The sequence below is a fragment of the Macrobrachium nipponense genome, chromosome 32, assembly GCF_015104395.2.
Source record: "Macrobrachium nipponense isolate FS-2020 chromosome 32, ASM1510439v2, whole genome shotgun sequence".
NCBI classification, from domain to species: domain Eukaryota; kingdom Metazoa; phylum Arthropoda; class Malacostraca; order Decapoda; family Palaemonidae; genus Macrobrachium; species Macrobrachium nipponense.
In genome coordinates, this window is record NC_061094.1 from 25829736 (window position 1) to 25847077 (window position 17342).

The following is a 17342-nucleotide window of genomic DNA, read 5'->3' on the forward strand; positions in this document are numbered from 1 at the left end:
ACAGGTGCAACATCGTCCCCCGACTCTTATACTACAATAAGAGTGGTAATCTGGGGCAGGAAGCCATCCTATGGTAAGACCAACTTTCATTTTGATATTGATTATTAAAGTCCAGCTTTATTTCAATTTTGTAGCCTTTTATGCACAAGTATGTGACATTTGGCTTGTTAAAGAGGTGGTACTTGAGATTTTTTTAATGTACCTTTAGTAAAATAAACAACTACATATAATACATTTTTGTATTCGCAGAATTTCATGTATTAAAGCATTAAATATTGTCAGCAAGTCTATTAGTCTCATCAGTGAAGATACTTTAACCTAAATACACATCCTACAGATTAAATTTTCAATCACATGTCCACAGAACAGATATTATTATGCTACAGGCCATCAGTTATGAGAGTCTTGTTTGTTGTTGCCATACAATTTTATGTCAGATCAGATGCAATGTTGTTTGAAGTTTTCTTACATTTCTAAATGTTACTTTTATCTGCTGACAAATGTGAAATGCAGACCATAGAGACAAAGTCCAATCACTTTCTCGTGCTTCATGAACATTTTGATAACAGAAAGTGCTGTGTGATATCATAATCCACAAATGGTTCATCCTCTGTATCATTAAAGCTGGACTTTGAACCAGATTTATGTATGTACTGTAAGTCTTGATCTCTCTAATTCAAACCTGTTTTATGTTAGCTTAGCCTCTGTGTGTACTACTTTTAACTTTTGCTCACTCCCACAGCAACCATCTCTCTCTCTCTCTCTCTCTCTCTCTCTCTCTCTCTCTCTCTCTCTCTCTCTCTCTCTCTCTCTCTCTCTCTCTCTCTCACATGCTTTCACAAGTGTTCATTTTTATAACTGGATACCCTGCTCAATGAACTATTTTTTGTATAGTTACATTACTCATAATGTAAATAGTTTAGACAGGAGCATGGTTTCTTTTATTATTACTTGAGTTGTTTGTATCATTTAATGAAGATAATTGTTTTAAAGTATGCTGTGACAGTAAGGTTGAATCAATACTAATATTGTCCTAAACTATTATGCCTTATGTTTTATTTTTCTTGGCAGGTATTAAAGATGTATCTAAATTTGCAGTGGCTTTATGTGAACTAGCAGGCCATGTACCCTTTTATTGTGAGTAATTTTCATATTTGTCTTTTCACTTTCAAAATGGTAATAGTATGTAACACCAGAATGTTGCAAGCCAAGAAACCTGTGAAAAAATTGTGATTGAAACTGGTTTGCCTCTGTAGCTACCAAACATCCTTTGATGGTTGAAAATATGTCTATAAAATATACGTAAGTTTTATCTCAAATTCATTACTTTACAATAGCATTACTATAAGTATCCACACAAAATTTCAGCCTTTTACAGTAGAATAAGATTCTCCAGTTTCACCTGGCAGTCCATGCATCGGTTCTATTAGTCCTCTGGTGACATACTAAGTCATTGTTTGGGTGTTTGCCATGTTGCAAATGCTTAGAAAACTGTTTTTGTATGTGAATAATTTTTTCCCCACCTTACATATTTTTGGGTTAATGTCTGTGGACTTTTTCATTTTTTCTAAAATTTTAGAAATCAAATAAATAAGAAAACATATCATGGCTTAACGTCGAGTTAAATCCAAGCTAAATAGTGAGAACTGTGGTAGATCCATCATCTACCCGACAATGGTCAGACCTGTTTTTCAGGCAGAACTATTCTGTGGCGCTGGACCACGAATTTCAGGGAGGCCCTGGTTCTAGGAATAGAACTCTCAGCATTCTGTCCGGTTTGCACATAATGTGATTAGGATGGGGATAATTGTATTATCGTAATACTCTTAGTCCTAGCAAATGGGTTCTTCATACACTTGAGCCATACTAATCATGTTATGCCATCCCCTATTGGGGTAGGGTAGGAATGTGGACATTTGGGAGTCATTTCTCACTTGTGCTATTGGCGGAAGATTTAACTCCGCGAAGGGCCAATGATATCTTTTCAAGATTTTTGTTTTCTCTCAAATATGTTTATGATTACTGAACTTAATGATTTGCGTACCCCTGGGCCCCATGATGGAAAAACTCCGGCACAGTTGATGACTATTGGCACGTCATTCCCTAATTTCCTTAGTACTGCCTCAAGCAATGAAAGTGCTATAAAAGCTACAAAGGAACACCCTGTTCCAAGTGAAGTAGCAGAGCCAGAACACCAAATAGGGTGCATAAGTAAAAAAGAAACAAACAAAAATCAATTGGTAAACTTCAGTATCATAACAATGGAACCATATATAATGAACAATAATTCTGAATTAGTAACAAGTATTCCTCCCATCAATACAGAAAAATATAAAAATCCTAATAGACAAGCAATGAACATAAAACAAGGACCAAAAAGAAACAAAAATTACTGACTTAATCCTACATTGGTACCTTTTGATGACCTCTTTGGACCAGATAACTTGTCAAGATTTCTAGTCCTCAAAACTGACAACAAAATCTCAGCAGCAATACTAGAAAACAAATTACTTAACATAAATCCAACACAGGACATGGAGTGTAGACACATCAAAGACAATGAATGGCTTATCCGATAACCAGTAAAAAGCAGTCCACCGTCTTTTCAAGTATAATGGAAATAAATAAAATAAAAGTAACAATTACAAGCCATGAAACATTGAATTATGTACAGGGTACAAGAACTTCCTTCAAAACAACTACTGCTAGACTCCTTAAAATTGAGATATAAGAATATTCATGATCTAGAAATATACTACATACTCAATTTCAGGTAGGAAAGACAAGAATAAAAATATCAACATTGCCAAAATAAAATTTACAGGCCAATAAAAATTCTTTGGCAAAATAGAGAAGTTTGTCCTTTCAATCCAAAACCACTACAATGTACAGTTCTCAAGGTATGGACACACATACAAAAAATGCCGTAATAAGGCAATATGTGCAGTCTGCACATCAGATAACCATACCACTAATTGGAACTGTAACCACCCAAAATGTATTAATTGTGGACTAGCCCATCACGCAAAATCTAAAGAATGCTCATTTTACCAATACAACACAGAACTTCAGTTGTTAATAAATAGGACAGGATTGTCAGTCGTGGAACCCAGACTTGAGCTAAAAGTAAGAGGAGTTAATAACCCATCCAAAAGCCCCACCCTTTCAAATTAGCTAAAAATCAAGACATCAGTCAGCACAATAACAAACAAGATAATACGTAAAAAGATGTCTTGTCAGAGAGAGAGGTAGTACATGCCCCCTTGAAGTCAAGTACACAACTAAATCACGAGCCACCTAGAATCGATAAGCTGAGCCAGTCTAAAAGTTGCCATTTGTAAATTCATGGGCTATTGAACCTCCTTTGACAATGAATAAAATGAGAATTTGTACACACCTGAAATATTTATCAAAAAGTCACTCATATATGCCAGAACCCCATAAACAACATACAATAGAACATATAAGCCAAAAAGGTCCACATTATGCAATATTTATAGATGGATCTAAATCAGAGCACAGAGTGGGATATGCTGCAGTGTCTCAAAACAAAATTTATTGGTTACCCATGGCTTTACTGAATATTACCAACAAATATTTGATATGGCCATGGGTAACCCTTTATATATGGAATTTTTTTTAAAGACAACACCTCCCGAATATCACACTTGTCCCCTTAAAATGTTTCAGATATGTAGATAACATCTTAGTAGTCTTACCTGTTGGTATCAGTGTAAATGATGCATTGTCTAAATTGAATAATTTAGTGCCATCCATAAAATTCACTGTTGAAATTGAAAATAACAATGTCATCCCTTTCCTAGTGTTACGGCCTCTGAGAGAGAGATCCGCTTCAGGTTCGATATGAAATAAAAAAAAAAAATTTCAACACCAACAGTTGAAACTGGGGATACGAATATAGAAAGAAACACTAACACAACAAAGGTTTATTTACAAGCTTACTAACAAAGGTAAATGCAGAATGGTATCTCCTATTTACATAAAAAGGCAAAATCTTACACTGCATGAACTGGGGAAAAAGTGAGGTAATTAAAATACTTGCTTGTTAGTTTTGCGACTCGAAGCGATGGCTTCACAAAAGGAGAACAGCGATTGCAGGCGTCCTCTTGACTCCGTATTGCAGAAAATAATGTCTACTCTTGATACTTGAAAGGCAGGAACTCCCCAAAACCTCTAGCGGGACATTTTCTTCTCTGAAGTCTGCTCAACTTCGAGATAACTCGGTCGTCCACTCCTGAAGATGGCTTGACCAAAATCCAACCAACTCTCGAGCAAATTTTCTTCTGATCCTTCGTCGGCCCCTTTTTCTGTTCTCTCTCTCTGATGATCTCTGCTGCTGCCGATCTCTCACTGATAATCTGATCTGTGGCTCTTACTGAGGATATCTTTCTGTGACTAACTGATGATCTCTGCTTTCTCCTACTTCATCCGTCGTATTTATACGGCACTCTGGGAGCGGAGCCTACGGTGAACGTCACAGACTCCCGAGATTACCGGAACTTCTTAGACGAATCTAGACGAGGTATTCCATCAGAAATCGCGGCGTTTCTCACGTCACGTTGGCGCCTGACAAGTTCCACAACACTCCTGCCTATTCTAGAACCATCATGAGAACAGGCACCTCCAACACAATGTGCTAATGCCTCCTTACTGCCGAACTTCTCGTAAATGCGTTTTCCTTTCCTTTATCTTCCTTTGCTATAAAGCATTTACCTTGACACCTAGATGTATTAATACAGAGAATCTTTCCAATGTAAATTCAGTATTTATAGGAAACCCACAAATATAATTTAACATATGTACATTTTTATTCTGGCCACCATCATAATATTAATATTTCAATTTTTTCTTCTATGTTCTTATGTGCTTTGCAGATCATGAGTCCAAAATATCTTGACCAAGAAATAGAATACATAAAAAAAGATAGGAAATGATCTCTGCTACCCACCTCATATAATTGATTTATGTTATCAAAAAGTTCACAAAAAGTTATATAGTGTTGTTAGTAATGAAAAAGAAACCCCTAAAAATGTACTAAGTTTGCCTTACTTTCGTGGATTTGAAACCATAAAATCAATATTTAAATCGCGTAATGTTAATGTTGTGTTCTCTTCTAACAGTACCATTAAAGATATGCTAATTAAGAATAGTCCCGTAACAAATAACAACAACATTTACAAAATTCCTTGGAAGGATTGGCCGTCTTTTTACGTCGGTCAGTCAAGTAGAAATTTATGTGTACGTATTAACCCTCTTACGCCGAAGGGGTATAATAAAAATTGTCTCCTGTATGCCGGGGGGAGGTCTCGGAGTGAGCGCGGAAGCGGAAAAAATATTTTTTTCAAAAAATCACAGCGCGCTTAGTTTTCAAGATTAAGAGTTCATTTTTAGCTCCATTTTTGTCATTGCCTGAAGTTTAGTATGCAACCATCAGAAATGAAAAAATATAATTATCATATATAAATAATGCGATATATGATAGCGCAAAAACAAAACTTCATATATAATTGTATTCAAATCGCGCTGTGAGCAAAACGGTTAAAGCTAACGAGTTAATTTTTTGTTGTTGTATTGTACACTAAATTGCGATCATTTTGGTGTATAACACATTGTAAACCGATCAAAGCAACACAGAGAAAACATTATCACAAAATGATGCATGAATTCGTAACACGTGGATGTAAAAAATTTTTTTTTTTTCAAAAATTCACCATAAATCTAGATATTGTTCTAGAGACTTCCAATTTATTTCCAAATCAAGATACATGATTGAATATTACTATACTTTAAGAGTTTTAGCTTACAATTGCAGTTTTCAACCATTTCGGATGAGTTAAAGTTGACCGAATGTCGAATATTTTTTATATATTTTTTTATATGCAAATATTTCAAAAATGAGAAATGCTACTACCTTCAATTATTTTTTTTTTGTATTTTACATGAAATTGCGCACATTTTCATATATAAAACTCTATGAAACGCCTAATATGAAATGGAGAAAATATTACAAGAATGCGACGTACGCATTTCGGAGATTTGCGGCGGAGAATCCGCGCGCGGAGGGAAGGAAAGTTTTTTTTTTAAATTCACCATAAATCTAAATATTGTGCTAGAGACTTCGAATTTGTTTCATATGAAGATAAATGACTGAATATAACTAGACTGTAAGAGTTTTAGCTTACAATTGCGTTTTTCGACTATTTCGGTTGAGTCAAATTTGACTGAACGTGGTTTTTTTTTCTATTTATCATGATTTATATGCAAATATTTCAAAAATGAGAAAAGCTACAACCTTCAATCATTTTTAGTTGTATTCTACATGAAATTGTGCACATTTTCATATATAAAATTTTATGTAACGGCTAATTTAAAATGGTGCAAACATTACGACAATCACACAAAAAAATTTCTGATTTTTTTCGGAAGAGTTACCGCACGGACGTAAAGAAAGTTTTTTTTTTTCCATAAATTCACCATAAATCAAAATATTGTGCTAGAGACTTCCAATTTGTTGCAAAATGAAGGTAAATGATTGAATATTACTAGAATATAAGAGTTTTAGCTTACAATTGCGTTTTTCAACCATTTCGGTAGAGTCAAAGTTGACCGAAGGTTGAAATTTTGGCACTTATCATTATTTATATGAAAATATTTCAAAACTGATAAAAGCTACAACCATGGGTTGTTTTTAGTTGTATTGTGCATGAAATTGCTCACATTTCCATATATAAAGCTCTATGTAACGGCTAATTTAAAATGGTGCAAACATTACGACAATCACACGAAAAAATTTATTGGAAGAGTTAGTACCGCGCGGACGTAAGGAAAAAGTTTTTTTCATAAATTCACCATAATTCAAAGTATTGTGATAGAGACGTCCAATTTGTTGCAAAATGAAGGTAAATGATTGAATATTACTAGAATATAAGAGTTTTAGCTTACAATTGCGTTTTTCAACCATTTCGGTAGAGTCAAAGTTGACCGAAGGTTGAAATTTTGGCACTTATCGTTATTTATATGAAAATATTTCAAAACTGATAAAAGCTACAATCATGAGTATTTTTTTGTTGTATTCTACATGAAATTGCACACATTTTCATAATTAATACTCCATGTAACAGCTAATTTAAAATGGTGCAAAAATTATGTCAAAGTGACGAAATAATTTCTGAGATGTGTCACTGATAATTTTTAGTGTGATAAGAAAGAAATTCGCGCTTGCACGCCTGCGTAACGATTGTAAACAAAACAACGGCTTGATCCGTGAGCTCCCAGCATCCCCCAAGGCGTGTGATTCAAAAGTTTTCGCCTGGTAGGCCTATAAGTATTTTTTTGCGAATTTAAAAAAAAACTTTTCTATGTCGACGTACGATACGTCCAATCGGCACCCAACAGACAATTTATCTCGACGCATAATACGTCCAATCGGCGTAAGAGGGTTAAGCAGCATATGTACTCAGTTAGAACAGCCCAGACTTCAAATGCACTATTTATCCATCTGAGCGAAAAATCTCAAGAACGGAACCCCCGTTGTAAGATGGGGACTGCCTGTAGTCATTTTCAAGTTCTCTTGAAGATAGGAAAAATTTTTTGTTTTATTTTTTACTTTCACCATGTGCATTTGCATATCTTCCTCTTTCCATTGATGTTTTTTTTTTTTTTAATTGGCTGACCTCAAAGTTTACCCAGCCTGGGAAACTGCATATTGATTTTTTCCCTGTCCAGTAAGGGTTAACAGAATATGTACCGTGTATCCTCGCATATCATGCGACTTATGAAAGACCTAATTTTGTAGTTAATTTTAAGGGGGTCACATCATACTAGAGATATAAAGTTAGAGTATGTAATAATCACATAGTATCGTATGATAAAATACAAACATAATAAATATGCATCTTTTCCATGGATCTTTTAAAAAGTTATGCTTTACTTCACTGCATCCAATAATATTATATGTATCTGTGTTAACAAAATTCAACAGATTCCGTTCGATATTTTTCACTTGATCTCATCAGAATACTATGAGCTTTACGTACTTATCTCTTATTGGAGTGAAAATAGTAAAATGTGTTCTTTTACGCCCTATAGTTTTGATTAAAACACGTTTCTCTCAAATGTTTACGGTCGAGTTTGATGGTACTATACCGAAGTTTGTGAGTTTCATCCACGTTGCCGATGGATGATAATAGTCTTTAGCAGATCAACATTATTTCCTCAGTTTCAGCTAAAACTTACGGGTTAAATTTAGCAATATATGCCCTTGCCGATCTTTTTTCCATAGCAAGTAAGGATATAGTAATGTAAGAATATATCAGTCCTATTCTCCTTAACGCCATTTATAACATAACTATGGTAGTTTTTTACTATCGTACGATGGTTGAAATCCAAGTAAAAACGCTTTTGTTATCGGTTTAGGTTGTTCATAGCAAATCAGCTGTTTCTGGCTGTATGCATTTACACAAAATAACATTACTAACAATGCTTTTGGCATTTCTTTTACTTTTTTAAACTTAACTGGAAGATGGGATAGATAAAGAGATGGAGGAAAAGGGGTTAGCCTAACTAAAAAATGGAATAGATAAAGAAGAGGAAAAGAGGTTAGCCTGTTGTTATTTGGTCTCGTAAATTTAACTCACATGATTTGTGAGATACATTATAAAATCATTTTTTAAGGGTGAAAATATGGGGGTCGCATGATATGCAAGATCGTATGTTACACGATTACATATGGTATATATGTGTAGCACACTTAGAAGGGTGTATTGTTGGGGATTGACCAGGGTTTTACAGAGTTTAACAGCAGCACACAAAGGCTTTCCAGATGTCAGTGGATGGGAGAATGACCTAGGTATCCATAGACTGTCTGAAACCAGCCTACAATAACGAGACTAACCATCATGGGTGGCCCCCGCTTGAGGGGGGGTTACCGTAGCTACATGCAAGCCATCGTGCAGGCTACCTGAGGAAAATCGTTGTTCATCTTGTGTACCTGAACCACGCGACAAGTATGCAGAAAGCAGGTAGCATGAATCCTCAAGTTTATATTTTATGCATTCATTTCAGAGACCATGACCATTATCACTTGTCATGTTATGCTTGTTATCTGTGTACAGATCAGAATGCTGTTCATTTGACCATATGTATAGTATATGTATGTCCATATGAATTGCTTATTTCTCTTTTGTATATTTCTTACTTTGTTAGTAAAGAAACACAAATGACTTGTTGTTACTCCCTCTTTGTACCTGTTGAGAGAGAGGGACTACACCCTTTTGCTCATATGTGCATCCCACAAGCAAGAAAAGTGAGGAATTATAAAAAACATACATAAGTGGCTACATTGGTTTGTTATTTGAACAGATAGCTCTTCATCTTCTGCTTATGCAGTAAACTTTGGCACTGTATTGAAATCCAGAAGTCTAAATCGAAGTTATACACATATCTAAGGTTCAGAGGTGTAGATCTTCTCTCTTAGAATTCTGTTATACAAGAAGAATGACCAGGTGTGGTAAACCTTTAGTCGGTTAGTGATACTAAATTACTTACCTCCCACTAAAATTAAGTCTGTCCTAATGTTAAGACCCAAGGTTTGTTCCGTGTGTGAATAAATGATAAATTATTAAAATAATTTGTATTTTCCATAACTAACAAACCTGCAGTTTTAACCTGAGTTGGAAGAATAACTGAGACGTCACAAGGTCCAGCTTGGGTCGGTGGCTGTTCCACCTAACTCATGACACCTAAATCGTGAAAGAGGACAGATGCCACCAGTTCCCTGCATATACAGTTCTATTTAATTTTTTTACCGGTTCAAGATGGTGCGAGAAGATTTATCCTAATGTTAAGACTGCAGGTTTGTTAGTTATGAAAAATACAAATTCTTTAAAAGATTTGTCATATTTTAATCCAGTAGCATTTTTCTTTGCCTTCCCTGTCAATTTATACCAAGGAAAAACATAAGCTCTCCCTCTTCATATTGTCCTACAACAAAAATGGGCTCTTTGTTACTTGAAATTGTTTCAAGTCTCTGAGTCATATATTAGATAACATGACGATTCTTGTATCTTGATCTTTGATTTTGGTCAAAGCTTAGTTTCTTTCAGTCACCACTCCTACTTCAGTATCTATCTACCATTTACACTTTGTAAGAGCACAAAAATGTTGGGGAGTTGAGTTTCTCATTCCCCACAATTTGGCTGCATCAAACTACCATTGCCTTACAAATATAAGGTGATAGATCCCAAAAAGAGATGTGGCTGTAATTAGTATAAGCCCAAAAGCTAAAGGAGTGGTATTTGTAAATAAGTGGTCCATATCTAAGAAACAGCAATTTAAAATATTTTTCGTTACATTTAATTTGGTATTTTATTTTAAAAATAAGTTTTAAAGTGGTATGTTGTTTTAGAATTACCATTACAAACTCATTTGTTCTACTTTCTGCAAAGACAGAATAGAGGAGTTCCAAATTCACATTTCTGGGCTCAGCCCGTGTCGCTTCGTGAAATATCCTTTCAGTTCATATTTCTAAGGTAAATAATGCTAACATTACCAGAGAAAAATAAAAGGGGATGTCAGAGCATTCTGACTCGCTCACCCTAAATAAAAGAGGGTGTCGGTATGGTACTGGGGCGAGTGAAACCACTACCACGGGCCTCTTGTCATTTAGATCTCTCCTCCACAAAATCCCCTTGGTAGAGAGAGCTGGTACACAGCCCGCGCCAGCAACTACTACTACTTGCTCCCCCACGCCAACACCAGCTCCTCTAGCGGCCATCCTTTCCGTTAGCAGCATCCTGCACACGCGTTTTTCTTCCACAGTGCTTTTGTGCTTCCGTTTTGGAATTTTTTCGTTACCATGGAACTTCAAGCCATCGCCGCAGCTAAGTTAAGTACTGCCTAAGTGTTTCACGTAATTTTAGCCAGCTAGGACCCGTTTTACTGCTGTTTTTAGGTATTATTACGGTGCCTCCTGTGACATGGCTTCAGGCTCACCATACCGGCTCGCCTCGTGTGATTCATCCTAGCTCCTTCGGTCTCCCATACCGTTGTAGCTATGTCTGTGCAGTATTTATGCTTATTTCTACGTGTGGTGCAAGATGTGCTATCTGTATTTTACTTTTATGGGAATCCTATGCCTTTATGTCTTAGCTCAGTGTTCATGCATGCATGTGCCTTTGTCTAGGTCTGTTAGGCATGTGGGGTTGTATGCCCCTCTTTCTTTTTTAGTCCTACCACCCTGGCCATCGCCCTCCGTTTCTACGTATCGGCAGAGGCCAGCTCCTGAGTAGTTGGGCATCCTACCTTCCAGGTAGATTAGCCTAGCTTCTCTAGGACGTTACTTTCCCTTTATCTTATGATTCCCTTCCTTTCTATTTTGATAACTGTGTTTTTATTATATCGCATGTAGGAGACGGTTTGTGCTAGCCTAGGCTACCTCAGTTCGCCTGGTCTTTCCGTCCGCGTGGTCCTACCACGTTCGCGGTGGGCCAGACGATCGCCACAAGCCATCAGCTCAGTCCCCCTCCCTGCTTCCCCCTCCCCTACGCGGGTAGGAAGGTAGGTCGCGCTCGCTCACGGTTGGGCAACCACCTGGGCTCTCCTCCCCTCCTTCTCTCTCCCCAGAGAGGATACGGGAGTCTCGGGGGGGGATTCCTGAGTCTGGCTCTTCATACCGTTCTCACCCTGGGTTCCAGGGGTGGGGGGGGGGGGGGGGGGGGTTCTCTTGTACGCTCGGGTAGGGTTGGCCACCTTGCTCGCTTGTACTCGGTCCTCCTCGGGTCCCTCCTTAGCTCTCTCCTACCCTGGTCACCCCCCTGTCTACCCACCGTGCCAGCGGCGGGCTTAGCTGGCTCTGCCAGTTCTTCTAGGGGGTGACGGAAAGTAGCACCACTACATGCATCTATATATACATACATACATTTTTGTTCCTATTGTTATCTTTAAATGTTATCATTATTGTTTACATATTCCGCTAAGCCGGCGGAGTGCCCGCTCACCAACCGGGTTCTCCTCCTGCCTGCAAAATTTTTATACGGCGGAGCTGCGCTCCACCTATTCTTGTTATCTCTTTTGGCTTAACCCTCTCATGTTCCTCCGCCGTCCTTGTACTCCTCACCCCGGCATATAGACTGGTGGCTAGTTTGGTGAAACTCCTTACTCCGGTGCCCCGGAAACTATCTGACTAGTATACCAGGCCTCACGGACATATCTCTACAGGAGAACAGGAGAGAGCTAATGCCAAAATTTTTCACTCCGGCATATAGCGGAGTATTATATCTCTTAACGGGCTAGTCCTGTTAGTAACCGCTGATACTCATGTATCTGTTCACTTACAGGCTACCAACTGCCAGGAATCCGGCTGCAATGCTATATTGCAGGACCCCTATGGCCACGAGGTCTGCCGGACTCACGCCCCCTGCGCCATCTGCTATGGTGACATAGCGGTATGGCACCACGAAACCTGCTCGATATGCTTCAATCTAGTAGAGCAGTTTTCCTCTACAGGCCGCCATAAAAGACGAGCCTATGCCCCAACTTAGGGAGACGGAGCCAACATCACTTCTCCTTCCAGGAACCGAAGACCTTTGGGCGGATCTCCCAGCTACTTTCACAGTAGGGAAGCTCAAGCCAGATTGTGCAATAGCACAATTTGGCGAGAGACTCCCTAGGCTTTCTGATAACCTCATCCAAGCAGAATTCGATGCTAGGACTAGGTTAGGGAGGACCTTAAATGCCCTAGTGATGACGGAGGTTGCTGCGGTGACGTACGGGACGGAACCTCTATTTAAGCTTCTGGCCAAAGCACAGACACACACCGTTCAGTGTGATCTGTACGACTTTGCCATAGCAAGACGCAACTGCAGGAAACATGTACTGCAAGAGGCGACTATCCGTCATGAGCCGAATAAACTACTTGCGTCTTCAATATGGGGTGCTGACCTCTTTCCAGAGGCTATGGTTAACGAGGTCCAGCACGAAACAACAAGGCTTAACCAGAGCTTTAAGGTCCGCTGGGGCCTATCAGCTAAGAGGAAGCCCGAACCTACTTCCTCCGCTTCAAAGAAGCTGAAGAAGCCTAGGAAGTTCCCACCTTTCCAGGCTGCTCAGCAACAACAGGTGGTACAAGCTGTGCCGGTGTCCCAGATGGTACAACCTTCCACCTCCAAAAACAAGTCCCAACCAATACTCCTCCTGATCTCGCAGAATCAGCCCTCTACTTCATACGCAGTATCTCCGGCCTTCAACCCAGTCTTTAAAGGTCAGGCGTTCCAAGCCTTTAATAGGTTTGGAAGAGGAAGTAGGGCCAGAGGTGCATTTCGCCAAAGAGGTGGCAGAAGAGCACCTAGCAGAGGCAAGCACTTCCGGGGAGGACGTGGATCACGCCCTGCCCCAAGTCAGTGAGAACCCTCAGGTAGGAGGGAGACTGTTCCTCTATCGCCACAGATGGGGATTCAGCAAGTGGGCACAAAGTATTGTGTCCAAAGGACTGGGATGGAGTTGGACCAAAGGTCCTCCCCCATCCAAGACCTTCCTTCAAAAACCAACAAAGGAATTGACGGAGTATGCACAAGAACTCCTTCAGAAAGGGGTAGTATCAAGAGTCAAGCACTGAAAGTTTCAAGGACGCTTGTTCAGCGTGCCAAAGAAAGGCTCAACCAAACGAAGAATAATCTTAGACTTGTCCCGTCTAAACTTATTAATTCGTTGCGACAAGTTCAAAATGCTGACTATCTCGAAGGTGCGGACCTTACTTCCCCATGGGGCCGTCACCACCTCTATCGATCTTACAGACGCATACTATCATATTCCAGTTGCAAGACACTTCCGCCCGTACCTAGGCTTCAGACTGGGAGACCAGGCATTCTCCTTCAAAGTGATGCCCTTCGGGTTGAACGTGGCCCCCAGGGTATTCACGAAGTTGGCGGAATCAGTAGTTCATCAACTAAGATCCCAGGGAATAATGGTAGTAGCGTATCTGGACGATTGGCTCGTTTGGGCAACAACCGTCGAAGAATGCCACAAAGCTACGGTCAAAGTAATACAGTTTCTGGAACATCTGGGGTTCCAAATAAACAAGACCAAGTCCAGGCTAACGCCGGACTCCCGCTTTCAATGGCTCGGCATTCAATGGGACTTGAACTCCCACACTCTGTCAATTCCGTTGATCAAAAGGAAGGAAATAGCCAAAGCAACAAGGCAGTTTCTCAAATGCAAACTAACATCAAGGAGAAACCAGGAAAGAATCCTAGGCTCTCTCCAGTTTGCATCAGTTACAGATGTTCTGCTGAAGGCAAGGCTGAAAGATATAAACCGGGTCTGGCGCTCAAGAGCAAACAACAAATCTCAAGACAAGTTGTCAGCCATCCCGCCGATTCTCTGCAAACAACTCCGCCCCAGGGCGGAGGTCAAGAACCTATCCAAGTCGATCCCTCTTCAATTTCCCCCTCCGGCGTTGGTTATCCACACGGACGCTTCTCTAAGCGGGTGGGGAGGATACTCCCAATTCAGGAAAGTACAAGGGACTTGGTCACCTCAGTTCCGCCAGCTTCACATAAATGTATTAGAAGCTATGGCAGTATTCCTCACATTGAAGAGGCTTCTACCAGCCAAGAAATCCCACATCAAGCTGGTATTGGACAGTGCAGTAGTAGTACACTGCATCAACAGGGGAGGATCCAAATCAAGTCACGTGAACCACGAAATGATAGCCATTTTCTCACTAGCAGCCAAGTACAAATGGCATCTATCCTCCACTCGCCTGGCGGGAGTAAGGAACGTGATAGCAGACGCCCTGTCTCGCTCAGTTCCTCTAGAATCGGAGTGGTCTCTGGACAGGCGCTCATTCCAGTGGATATGCCAAAAGGTCCCAGGCCTCCAGGTGGATCATTTCGCATCACAATCGAACCACAAGCTCCCATGCTATGTGGCCCCCAACCATGTCCATAGATTGGAATCAGTGGAAGAAGATATACATCTTTCCTCCAGTGAATCTTTTATTGAAAGTCCTGAACAAACTCAGGTCTTTCAAAGGGCAAGTTGCTCTAGTAGCCCCGGATTGGCCCAAGAGCAACTGGTTCCCTCTGCTTCTGGAATTGGGTCTCCGGCCTCAACGGATTCCCAATCCCAAGCTATCTCAACCAGTACAAATGAGGACTGTGTTCGCTTCCTCAGGAATTCTCAAAACCCTAACTTTATGGACTTCATGAAGTTTGCGGCTAAAAGAGATGCAAATATTGATCCTCAAAATATCCTTTTCTTAGAATCGGATAAAAGAGAATCAACTTTACGTCAGTATGACGCAGCTGTTAAAAAGCTAGCAAATTTCCTGAAGGAAACAGAATCTCGAACCATGACTACTAATCTGGCTATCTCCTTCTTCAGATCCTTATTTGAAAAAGGTTTAGCAGCTAGTACTATTACTACCAATAAGTCAGCTTTAAAGAAAATCTTCCAGTTTGGCTCTAAGATAGACTTAACAGACTCTTATTTTTCGTCTATTCCTAAAGCTTGTGCTAGGCTCAGACCATCAGAGAGACCTAGCTCAGTTTCATGGTTCTTAAATGATGTTCTCAAACTGGCTTCAGATACTGACAACAATTCATGTAGCTAAATACCACTCCTAAGGAAAACGTTATTTCTGCTAAGCCTGGCTTCAGGAGCCAGGATATCTGAACTGTCGGCTCTCTCTAGAGACCCTGGCCATATCAAATTTCTTCCATCAGGAGAAGTTCTTCTATCCCCAGACCGTAGTTTTTTGGCCAAAAATGAGGATCCTTTAATGAGATGGGCTCCTTGGAAGATCCTCCCTCTTCCTCAAGACCCCACTCTATATCCAGTGACGACCTTACGAGCCTATCTGTCCAGGACATCTTCTAGGTCCTCAGGTCCCTTATTCATAAGAGAGAAAGGTGGCACTATTTCCTTAAAAGGAATTAGGCAACAAATCCTATACTTTATCAAACAAGCCAACCCTGATTCATTCCCCAAAGCCCACGACATCAGGGCAGTAGCCACCTCAATTAATTATTTTCAACACATGAATTTCGATGATCTAAAGAAGTATTCGGGCTGGAAGTCGCCGACAGTATTCAGATGTCACTACCTGAAATCCTTAGAATCTCTTAAATTTCCAGCAGTGGCAGCGGGAAACACAGTTTCTCCTGACACTGCCTAAGTAGTTTTAGCCATAGATCCAGATCTCCTTTCTACCTGCCTCACTAACAATTTTCCTGTGATCCTGCCACCAGGCTGTACCATAATTTCGAGCCTTAGCTGCCAAAAGGCTATATCGTGATGTTTTCCCTTATTTTTATGCTAGGGTTACTCACAACTATATATAATGTATTATTCTAGTTTTAAGTTATCGTAAGTTAGCATAAGTATACTGTTAGTTCCTGTTATTTATTTTAAAGCTAACATAAGTTACTATAAGTTAGTTTAAGTATTTATACGATAACTTTGTAATATTTAATCTAGATTATACTCATCTTATGTTTTTTCGTGTTTTCGTATTACCTTATACTGTTACCTTTTCCCCAAGCTTGTGCTAATTCTCTGGTACTATTTCACGAAGCGACATGGGCTGAGCCCAGAAAAGGGATTTTGACAAAGGAAAAATCTATTTCTGGGCAAGGGCCCGTGTCGCCCAGTGAAATCCCCCCCTTTTTTCTCTCCCACCCTTGTGCCCAAGCTTGGTCTTCTAACTTCAAGGATGGCCGCTAGAGGCACTGGTGTTGGCGTGGGGGAGCAAGTAGTAGTAGTTGCTGGCGCGGGCTGTGTACCAGCTCTCTCTAGCAAGGGGATTTTGTGGAGGAGAGATCTAAATGACAAGAGGCCCGTGGTAGTGGTTTCACTCGCCCAGTACCATACCGACACCCTCTTTTATTTAGGGTGAGCGAGTCAGAATGCTCTGACTTCCCCTTTTTATTTTTCTCTGGTAATGTTAGCATTATTTACCTTAGAAATATGAGCTGAAAGGATATTTCACTGGGTGACACAGGCCCTTGCCCAGAAATAGATTTTTCCTTCGTCAAAATCCTTTTTTTTCAACAATAGTACATATGAGATTTTCATTGAAAGTAGGTAATGTTGGCACAAGATTTGATTTTATTAAGCTCTAGTTACTGTATAGTTTAATCTATTATATAGTGCTGCATCCCTTTGTTACTGTTGGTAATACTATTGTAGTGTTCATTATACACACCACAACTTCTCATAAAATTACAGTACTAGTGAGTTTAGTGGTACTACTAAAATTTGAAATCTTACATATATTGGTGTAGTCATTCTACTGTTTTGTAAATTTTGTGATCAGAATACTC

At 39.6% G+C, this 17342-nt stretch overlaps 1 protein-coding gene across 3 annotated transcripts in view; it reads left to right on the top strand.

The window, feature by feature from the left end:
• The window catches only part of LOC135207284 (GDP-D-glucose phosphorylase 1-like), a 133432-nt gene that overhangs the window by 103211 nt on the left and 12879 nt on the right, over window positions 1-17342 (top strand). For all 3 annotated transcript variants that reach the window (XM_064238952.1, XM_064238953.1, XM_064238951.1), the window contains exons 8-9: window positions 5-73; window positions 1072-1137. In XM_064238952.1, coding sequence (XP_064095022.1) covers window positions 5-73; window positions 1072-1137 — 135 coding nt within the window. The remainder of the gene's footprint in view (window positions 1-4; window positions 74-1071; window positions 1138-17342) is intronic.